The sequence below is a fragment of the Hyla sarda genome, chromosome 3 (assembly GCF_029499605.1).
Source record: "Hyla sarda isolate aHylSar1 chromosome 3, aHylSar1.hap1, whole genome shotgun sequence".
NCBI classification, from domain to species: domain Eukaryota; kingdom Metazoa; phylum Chordata; class Amphibia; order Anura; family Hylidae; genus Hyla; species Hyla sarda.
In genome coordinates, this window is record NC_079191.1 from 334,590,772 (window position 1) to 334,601,150 (window position 10,379).

Consider the following 10,379-nt stretch of genomic DNA (forward strand, 5'->3'; position numbering starts at 1 on the left):
AATACACGTCCACACATTAATTCACACCCCTTTTTATTTTCAGCTTACAATATCTTCATTAAAACTCTGCCCCACATGGGGACAGGATTTGGGGACAAACGTTTTCTCCTTTTTATTGCTTTTCCTCCCCCACAAGGATTAGGTTGGAAAAACCATGCAGCGTCTGATACTCAGCTAGTATAAAAAAAAAATCGGGGAGATGTAGCATAGATAATGTCTTAATAATATTTATAAACCAAATATATAGTGTAATACACTTTAAAACTGCACGTTGTTTTCAACCATATTTAGTTCAAGACTCTCACGTGTAGCATATTGCTCATTGCGCAACTTCTCATTAGATTAGTTTTATAACTAGTATAGTTTTATACAAACAATAAATAGTCAAACTTCCAACGTATTTTTATAAATGCCCCTTTTATGTACGGAGTTGTATTGATGCCTAAAGTAATACATTTGATTTTATCTATACAAATCAGAAGTTTACCGCTCTTTATAAGTTGTTTTTTTTTTTTTTAGTTTTTTTTTTTGGCTCGGTCCTTGAGAGCTATGGTAACATCTACTTTTAATGCTATAATGCTAGTTAAAAAGAAAATTAAAACCTCCGTTGCAGTTTGTCACAATTTATAAATTCTTCAGCATAGACCGGATAGTGCTAGTTCTAATACACAGAAGTCTACAACTGGATAAATGTTCTAATAAAAATCCTCTTCTAATTGCAGTTGAACAACAAGATCCAACAAGTGTAACCTTGAACGAGGAGCCAGCGGAAAACATGGGGGTTGTACAAAATGATACCACTACAAAGGAAACTGCAAAGGAAGATGAGCAAGTAGAGACACCAGAGGCCAATGATATAACACCAGAGACAGAAGAGAAAGCAGAATCTCCAGATCAAGCCAACGAAAACCAAACCAATGAAGTTGGGTTCAAAAAAGTCTTTAAATTTGTGGGCTTTAAATTCACTGTGAAAAAGGACAAAACTGAGAAATGTGAACCGGTACAACTCCTAACTGTGAAAAAAGATGAAGCTGAATTAAACGGCATAGACAATCATGAGGAAGATATTGATACTGCCGATGAAGTAAAGACCGAAATCCAGCAGGAGACCAAAGACAGTGGACAGCCTACTGAGAGTCCAGATAAGCCAGAACAGGCTGCTGAAAGTGCAAAGGAAACCCCTGAAGAAGATCAGAAGAAAGTAGAAGAAAGTGAGGTGGAAAAAGATAAAACATCCCCAGAGTCTCCGACAAATCCTATTATCACTGAAACCTCTTCTCCATTTAAGAGATTTTTTACACAAGGATGGGCAGGGCTAAGGAAGAAGACAAGCTTTAAGAAGTCAAAGGAGGAAGACCCACAGGAAGTTGAGAAACAGCTCAAAGCCATGGAGCAGGAAAAGGCTGAGGTCCCCGAGACTGTAAAAGAGGAGAACACAACTGAAGCACAACCAGCAGAAGTTAATTCTGTGCCACAGGAAATAAGTAAATCTTCAAGTGAAGATTCAAAGGTCTCTAATGAGGAAAAGAATGAAGCTACAGCTGAAGAAATGCCAAAACAAGAGGAACCCTCAATTTCTATTGAAGCAGAATCCAAATTAGAAGAGGCGGCAAAAGTAGAGGTGGAGGCTGCCCCAGTAGCAGAAATTACAGAACAGAAACCTGAAATAGCAACGTCAGTACCAGCAGCTGCTGCATTACCACCTGAGGTTAAAACAGAAGCTGATACCATTGAAAACAATGTTGAAACTCAGATAACTGATGGAACTGTTGCTGCTAGCTCACCAGAAGGAATAAGGGAAGGCCTGCAAGAAACATCTGTGTCTGGAGCTCTGGATAATGATCAGCCACAGTTGACTTCAAGTACTGAATGTGGAGAGCTGGAAAAAAGTCAAGACGCAGTCACCACAGAAGCTGAACTGCTGTCTTCACAAGAGAAAGCAAAAATTCAAGGCAGTCCATTAAAAAAACTTTTTAGCAGCTCTGGGTTAAGGAAACTGTCTGGGAAGAAATCTAAAAGTAAGAAAGAAGATGATAGCAAGGTAGAAGTTACAACAGAAGCTGTTTCATCTGAGTCCCCAGAGGCTCCAGAAGTAGACGGTGGAGATAGCTCTCCGTCCTCTCCAGATGAGTCGGCAGAGGCATCTCCCACAGAAAAACCAACAGAGGACATACAGGCTGCAGAAGCAGAGGGAGAAGGAACAACATCTGATGGTGAAAGAAAAAAAGATGGAATTACACCATGGGCTTCATTTAAGAAACTTGTCACACCAAAAAGACGCCCAAAACGACTATCTGAAAGTGATAAGGAGGATGAGGTTGAAAAGGCAAAATCTTCAACTATGTCTTCTACGGATAGTGCTGGTACTGTTGAAAATCAGGAAGAACCTAAAGATGTCACTGAAGAGCAAAAACTTGAAAAAAGCACAGATGAAAGTAAGAAGAAAGTTGACAACTCTGTGTCATGGGAAGCTTTAATATGTGTTGGTTCTTCTAAGAAAAGAGCAAGAAAGGCTTCTGATTCAGATGAAGATGAAGGAGTAAAATCTCAAGATGAGGCAAAGAAGACTGAAGAAGTTGTGCCACCTAAAGAGACTGATGACGAAAGCCCTATTACAAGTTCACAAGAACAGCCGATCCAAGAAAGTACATCACCAGATCAAGCTGGCAGTCCTACAGAAGGATCTACCTGGCAGTCTTTTAAAAGGCTTGTGACTCCTAGACGCAAGTCAAGAACAAGAGTAGAAGAGAAAACTGATGAAACTGTAACACCCGCCAGCGCAGAACAGTCAACTTCAGAGGGTGAAGCTGGCAAAGAAGAAACTTGGGTTTCTTTCAAGAAACTGATTCCAGGGCGAAAGAAGAAAAAATCTGATGGCAAACAAGAGCATGCTCCTACTACTGAAGCTGGCCAGCCATTAAATGAAGCTGCGGAAGACGATTCTGATGAACCTGCTGTAGTCCCTTTAGCAGAGTTTGATGCTGCAGAGCAAGAGAAGCTTGATGCTCAAAAATCGCTTGAAGTTGTTCAACCAACTGTTTTAGGAGAACAAGAAGGATCTGTAGAAAAATCTACAGAAGAGCTTATTCATGCTGTGACAGTTACTGTAATAGAAGGAGAGAGAGCCATAACCAGTCTTGATGAAAGGTCTCCATCCTGGATCAGTGCAACTGTTTCTGAGACTATCGAGCATGCAAAAGAAACTGAAGAAGCCACTGAAATAATAAAACCAGGGGTCAATGTGGAAGAAACTGTGGTGCTTAGTACAGTCTGCCAAGTTATGAAAGAAATGCCAACCACAATGATCAATGAGATGGAGTTAACATCTGAAGCTTTGACCGCTCTTGAGGAAGCAATAGAGAATTCATGCACTGAAGAGACAACTGAAATGATATCTGCCGTCTCACAATTAGGCGAGTCAACTGAAGATGCTACACCTGTGCCAGAGGAAGATGCAAGCCAGAAGACTTTAGAAGACCAAAAGAAACAGACTGAAAGTATACTACATAAAGTGGCAGAAAAGGCAAAACTAACACTTGATTCTGTACAACTGCAAGCATCTGCTCCTCTTTGTATGGAGGAACAAACAAATTTAACTCCTGATTGCTTAGAAGGTCAAGATGATGAATTTACCATAGTAAGTGCTGAAGAAACGGTCGAACAAGTATGTGTTTCTGTCATTGAGAAAACAAAAGAAAGTGTCATTACTTCTGAAACAGTGCAGAATGAGGTTGATGCCCCACTTGCCACTTTAGAAAAAACTGTTGAAACTGTTATTGTTTGTGCTAGTACTTTACCTTCAAAAGAAGAGGCTGGTGAATCTGTCTTGGTAAATGATGAAAAAAATGAGGAAAATCTTACAATTTTATCTGAAGATCAAGTGGTACAAGAAACTCCAATTTGCAATGAAGCTAAAAATGCGACTCTCGAGACAGTGGAGAAATGTGAAGATGCTTCAGATTCCATTGTCATCGAGTCTGTGGTTCAAGAAAATATTGCTATGGAAACTGTGTATGCTAATGATAACTTACCTTCAGTGGAAGATGTAAAGACAAATGAAGATAAAGCAAGTTCAACTGAGATAAAAGAAACTGCCCCTGCCTTAGATGAGGTGCAGATTGAAGATAGTCTACCCGCATCATCTGTGTTGCAGACTAAAGAAAGTGCATTAGCTAATGTTCCTGTGTCAAGTGAAGTACAGTCTGAAGATGTTGCACCTGTATCAAGTGAAATACAACCTGAAGATGTACCAGTAGCAAGTGACATAAAACTTGAAGATGTAATACCCATTTCTAGTGAAATTCTGCCTGAAATATCTGTACCTGAATCAGGTGAAATCCAGGCAGAAAAAGTTGTACCAGTGTCAAGTGTACAGGGAGAAGTAATATCTGAATCAAGTGAAATACAATCAAAAGAAACCATACCTGTATCAAGCAAACTTCAATCTGAAGAAGTTGTATCAAGTGAAGTGCGGCCTGAAGAAGTTGTACCCATATCAAGTATAATAAAGCCTGAAATATCTGTGCATAGATCAAGTGAGGTTCAGGCTGAAGAAGTTGTATCGGTTTCAGGCAAAGCAGAGAAACCTAAAGAAGCTGTACCTGTACCAAGTGAGAAGCAACCTAAAGAAGCTGTACCTGTACCAAGTGAGGAGAAACCTAAAGAAGCTGTACCTGTACCAAGTGAGAAGCAACCTAAAGAAGCTATACCTGTACCAAGTGAGGAGAAACCTAAAGAAGCTGTACCTGTACTAAGTGAGAAGCAACCTAAAGAAGCTGTACCTGTACCAAGGGAGGAGCAACCTAAAGAAGCTGTACAAAGTGAGAAGCAACCTAAAGAAGCTATACCTGTACCAAGTGAGGAGAAACCTAAAGAAGCTGTACCTGTACTAAGTGAGAAGCAACCTAAAGAAGCTGTACCTGTACCAAGGGAGGAGCAACCTAAAGAAGCTATACCAAGTGAGAAGCAACCTAAAGAAGCTGTACCTGTACCAAGTGAGAAGCAACCTAAAGAAGCTATACCTGTACCAAGTGAGGAGAAACCTAAAGAAGCTGTACCTGTACAAATTGAGGAGCAACCTAAAAAAGCTGTACCCATATCAACTGAGGAACAACCTAAAGAAGCTGTACCTGTATTAAGGGAGGAGCAACCCAAAGAAGCTATACCTGTATCAAGTGAGGAGCAACCCAAAGAAGCTGTACCTGTATCAAGCGAGGAGCAACCCAAAGAAGCTGTACCTGTATCAAATGAGGAGCAACCTAAAGAAGCTGTACCTGTATCAAGTGAGAAGCAACCTAAAGAAGCTGTACCTGTATCAGGTGAGGAGCAACCTAAAGAAGCTGTACCTGTATCAAGTGACGAGCAACCTAAAGAAACTGTACCTGCACAAAGTGTCGAGCAACCTAAAGAAACTGTACCTGGACAAAGTGACGAGCAATCTAAAGAAGCTATACCTGTATCGAGTGAGGAGCAACCTAAAGAAGCTGTACCTGTATCATGTGAGGAGCAACCTAAAGAAGCTGTACCTGTATCAAGTGAGGAGCAACCTAAAGAAGCTGTACCAAGTGAGGAGCAACCTAAGGAAGCTGTACCTGTATCAAATGAGGAGCAACCTAAGGAAGCTGTACCCGTATCAAGTGAGGAGCAACCTAAAGAAACTGTACCTGGACCAAGTGAGGAGCAACCTAAAGGAGCTGTACCTGTATCAAGTGAGGAGCAACCTAAAGAAGCTGTACCCGTATCTAGTGAGGCAAAACCTAAAGAAACTGTACCAAGTGAGGAGCAAACTAAAGAAGCTGTACCTGAATCAAGTGAGGGACAGTCTGAAGAGATCGCATCTGAATCAAATGAGGTGAAACGAGAAGAATGTGTCTCCCTGTCAAATGAAGTCCAGGCTGAAGGGAGTTTAAGTGCATTAAAGGAATTGCAGCCTGAAGTTGGATCTTTGTCAAGTGAGGTAAAGAATACAGAACTTCATGTTTCAGAAGTGCAGAGTACTGAAGAAGTTATTCCTGTGTACACTGATATTGAAGATAAAAGTGGAGTGTCAAAGGAGGTGAAGACTGAGGAAACCCTTCCTAGAAAGTCAGAATGTGCTCCTTTATTAGTTGAGGTGCAACCTGAAGGTGTGAATGTACTGGTTAAGGAACATGCTGAAGAGACGGTCTCTTTATTGGATGATAAACAAGTTATCCCTGTGCCAGCAGAGGCGCAGGCTGAAAAGAGTGTTCCTGTGACAGATGAGGTACAGGTTGAAGTTGGTGCCAGTGTGTTAGCTGAAATCAAGGTTGAAGAAAGTGCCCCTGTGTTAGCTGAGGTCGACTGTGAAAAAACTGCCCTTGAAACAGCTGGGCTGAAGGTTGAGGAAAGTGCCCCAGTATCAGTTGAGGTACAAGCTGATGATGTGCAAGCTGATAAAGCCATAGATCTATCTGCTGAAGTGGAGCCTGTAGAAATTTCCATTGCGATAGCTGTGGTTCAAATTGATGACAGCACCCCTGTATCGAATGATCAAACTGAAGGCACCCATAGACCATCTGAAGAGGGTTCCCTATTGTCAGGTGAATTGCAGACCGAAGAAAGTTCCCCCAGGTCAGTGCAGGAAGAAAGTATTCTACATTCAGATGAGGTCCAGTCTATAGAAGTCCCCCCTGTGGGTCTAGCTGAAGAAATTGTGCAAGTTCATCCTGAACAAAAAGCTCCTGTAGTGGTTGAACAAATATGTGATGTACAGTCTGATGTCTCTGAAGTGCAAATGCAAGAGGAAAGTGCTGTTGTAACTAAGGAACCTAAAGAACATATTGAAGAAGTCCCTACTTTGAATAAAGTAGAAAATGTTGAGAATGATGCTCAGGAAAGTGAAAGGGTTCTGGATTCTTCAAAACATAAAGAAGGCTGCGGCAATGACCAAGCACAAAAACCAACAACGGAAGGAGCAGAGACCAATGTATTGATAGCTAAACAAGAAACTACTGAATTACAGAAGGAAAACAAGTCTACGAACAGTGACAACATTGACTTGAAAGCCACATCTCCATCCTCTGCACAAGAAGAAAAGAAATCTGAAGAAGAAAATAAAAAAGACCAAACGACTCCTAGTCAAGAAGAAGTTGTGGAACCGAAGGAAGAAGTTGTTACTACAGATATTCCAAAGTTGGAAAGCTCAGAGGCTACCAAAACATCTGATCCAGTTACAGCAGCCGCAGTGGAAGAACAGGTCTTAGCAGAGACTGTTAAAGCTATCGAAGTATCCACAGATAACCTAATGCCTTCAGAAGTTGCTGGTGTTGACACAAAAGCTGAAGACAATGACACATTGTCCAAAGTACTAGAGGTTGTAGCAGAGTCCGTCTCCCACAAAGCTGCAGCTATCGTGGATGCAGCAATTGAAGCAGCTACAAATTGTGTTGTTGTTAATGCTACCAGCCAAGGTGACACACACGAAGAAACTACTGTATCTAAAAAGGAAGAGCTAACAAAAGAAACTGACATTGAAACAATCACCATTGAATCATGCAGTACAACTATTGTTCAAAATATCATTGAAACAGCAGTGGAAGCAGTAGTAAGCAGCATTCATAAAACTAAAACCGATGGTGTTCAAGAACAAAATCTGGAAAATAAGCTAGATTCACAACTTCAAGAAACTGTACCTGTGAGTGAGGCCATCAAATCATGTGCACAGCCTGAAGATAGTCAACAAGCAAACGAAGGAGTACAGAACGCAAAAAAAGAAATAGAGTCCTCTGTCCCTGCTGATACGCAAGAGGAAAATAGACAAGTAACCACTCAGGCCTCAACGATGAATGACCAGGAAAAGGCACCGACTGTTGAATCCTGAGACCTCATGTAGGTTACATATTTTTAAATAAGTGTATCATTAAAAAAAAAAAAATAAATTGCCATTTAAAAAGGTTTGATTTTTCAGGGTTCAGACCCCAAATGATCACTAGAAGGAGCTGGGAGAGAAGAGCACTGCTGCTCCCATAGAATTACATTATGTGACCAGTGTCCCTTGACGCTGAGCCAGAAGTAAACTGGCTAAGTGCACACTTCTTCCAGCTCATTCAACTGATTGTGTTCAATGTTTTTTTTAAACTTCAGTGCTCATTTAAAGATGGACCTTCTTTCGATTTATTATGTGTATTTACTTTCAAGTTTAATAGGATATGTACTATTTTAATAAACTATTTTCTAAAGATTTTTTTTTCTACCTGTGCTTAGGATGTATAATTATATATATTAATATATATATTAATATATTTTTGTCATACCGTATCCTGAGCCCAGTTACAACAAAAATCTCTGAAATATTCAGTTAAATTTAACTGACAACCTGTGCAGAGGAAAAGTGGAGCTGTTGGCCATAGCAGCTATTCAGATTTGCTGCTTTCATTTTGTAAAAGGTCTCTAAAGAAATGAAAGAAGTAATCTGCTTGGTTTCTATGGGTAACTGCTTAAAGGGGTTCTCCGGTGCTTAGACATCTTATCCCCTATCCAAAGGATAGGGGATAAGATGCCTGATTGCGGGAGTCCCGCCGCTGGGGACCCCCGTGATCTTGCATGCGGCACCCCGTTTGTAATCAGTCCCTGGGGCGTGTTCGCTCCGGGTCTGATTACGGTCTATCACGGGGCCGGCGGCGTGTGACGTCACGCCTCCGCCCCGTGTGACCTCACGCTCTGCCCCTCAATGCAAGTCTATGGGAGGGGGCATGACAGCTATCACGCCCCCTCCTGTAGGCTTGCATTGAGGTGCGGAGCTTGACGTCACAAGGGGGCGGAGGCGTGACGTCACATGCCGTCGGCCCTGTGGTTGCCAGTAATCAGACCCGGAGCGAACACGCCCTGGTGACTGATTACAAACGGGGTGCCGCGTGCAAGATCACGGGGGTCCCCAGCGGCGGGACACCCGTGATCAGGCATCTTATCCCCTATCCTTTGGATAGGGGATAAGATGTCTAAGCACCGGAGAACCCCTTTAAACAGACTTGTAAATTACTTTTATTTAAAAGTCTTAATCTTTCCAGTAGTTGTCAGCTGCTGTATACTACAGATGAAGTTCTTTTCTTTATGAATTTCTTTTCTGTCTGACCACAGTGCTCTTTGCTGACACCTCTGTCCATGTCAGGAACTGACCAGAGTAGGAGCAAATCCCCATAGCAAACCTCTCCTGCTCTGGACAGTTCCTTACATGAACATAGGTGTCAGCAGAGAGCACTGCTAGAACTGTGTTTTAGATTTTTACTAATATTTATTTACTAATCCTCCTTCTATTTTGTTCACCAGTTTGTGCTTTGAAAAGAATTGAAGAAACCGGAATGTGAAAGCTGCTGAAGCTACCAAAGAGCTGGAAGCTGCAATGTGAAGAAAGCCGACAACTCTAAATTATGAATTCTGAAAATGGAGCACGCCCTACTTCATTGATAAGAATGAACTATGTGACAATCCTGAGGTCTCATCGGGAGCTATAACCAGATTTGTCCCTTGCTCTTAAATATTTAATGATCTTTTCAAGGCTTTACTGTGTTCTTGTTTAGAGGCTAAATATTAGGAGGCAGAATCCTAGGGAATTCTATTCCAATTTGCCTTTTAAAGGTACCTGGCACCAAAGTCTTATGTCTGGATTAAGGCTGTATGTTTAAAATATCTAAGTATATTGCCAGAGTTATAGGTTTCCAGAAAACTGTCCAAAACTGGAGGGGGACATCTTGTGTATTTATGTGTATATCTTCATCCTGTTTTTCATTTTAATTATTGTATATTTTTTTCCAAGTATATATGAATTAAAGGAGGAGAAAACAGCAAACTAACCTAGCATACAATGCCTTACAAGTGAAGCTACCTGCATGTGATCAAGACATTACGTTATAGCAGCATTTCCTTAAAAGGTACCTCTCATCAAATAAACTTTTGATATATTTTAGATTAATGAATGTTGAATAACTTTCCAATAGCATGTTAATGAAAAATATGCTTCTTTCTATTGTATTTTTCCCGATCAGTCCTGTCAGCAAGCATTTCTGACTCATGCTGGAGTCCTAAACACTCAGAGCTGCCAGCCTGCTTTGTTCACAGCCAAACAGGCTGTGAACAAAGCAGGCTGGCAGCTCTGAGTGTTCTCCTTTGTGAACAAAGCAGACTGGCAGCTCGTAGTGTTTAGGACTCCAGCATGAGTCTGAAATGCTTGCTGCCAGGACTGGTAGGGAGACCCCTAGTGGTCATTTCTTCAAAGTGGAAAATTAAATAGAAAGAAGCATATTTTTTAATAACATGCAATTGTAAAGTTATTCTGCATACATTAATCTATAATATATCAAAAGTTTTTTTGATGAGAGGTACCCTTTAATTGCGACTTGTCTAACCAAAAGCTGGGAATGGCA

The 10,379-nt window shown here is 41.1% G+C and overlaps 1 protein-coding gene across 5 annotated transcripts in view; it reads left to right on the plus strand.

Annotated features, from left to right (window-relative positions):
• AKAP12 (A-kinase anchoring protein 12) overlaps positions 1-10,045 on the plus strand; it is a 167,449-nt gene extending 157,404 nt beyond the window's left edge. For all 5 annotated transcript variants that reach the window (XM_056567347.1, XM_056567350.1, XM_056567351.1 and 2 more), the window contains 2 exons: positions 723-7,848; positions 9,286-10,045. In XM_056567347.1, coding sequence (XP_056423322.1) covers positions 723-7,840 — 7,118 coding nt within the window. In that variant the 3' untranslated portion in view covers positions 7,841-7,848; positions 9,286-10,045. The remainder of the gene's footprint in view (positions 1-722; positions 7,849-9,285) is intronic.
• The last annotated feature ends 334 nt before the right edge of the window (positions 10,046-10,379 follow it).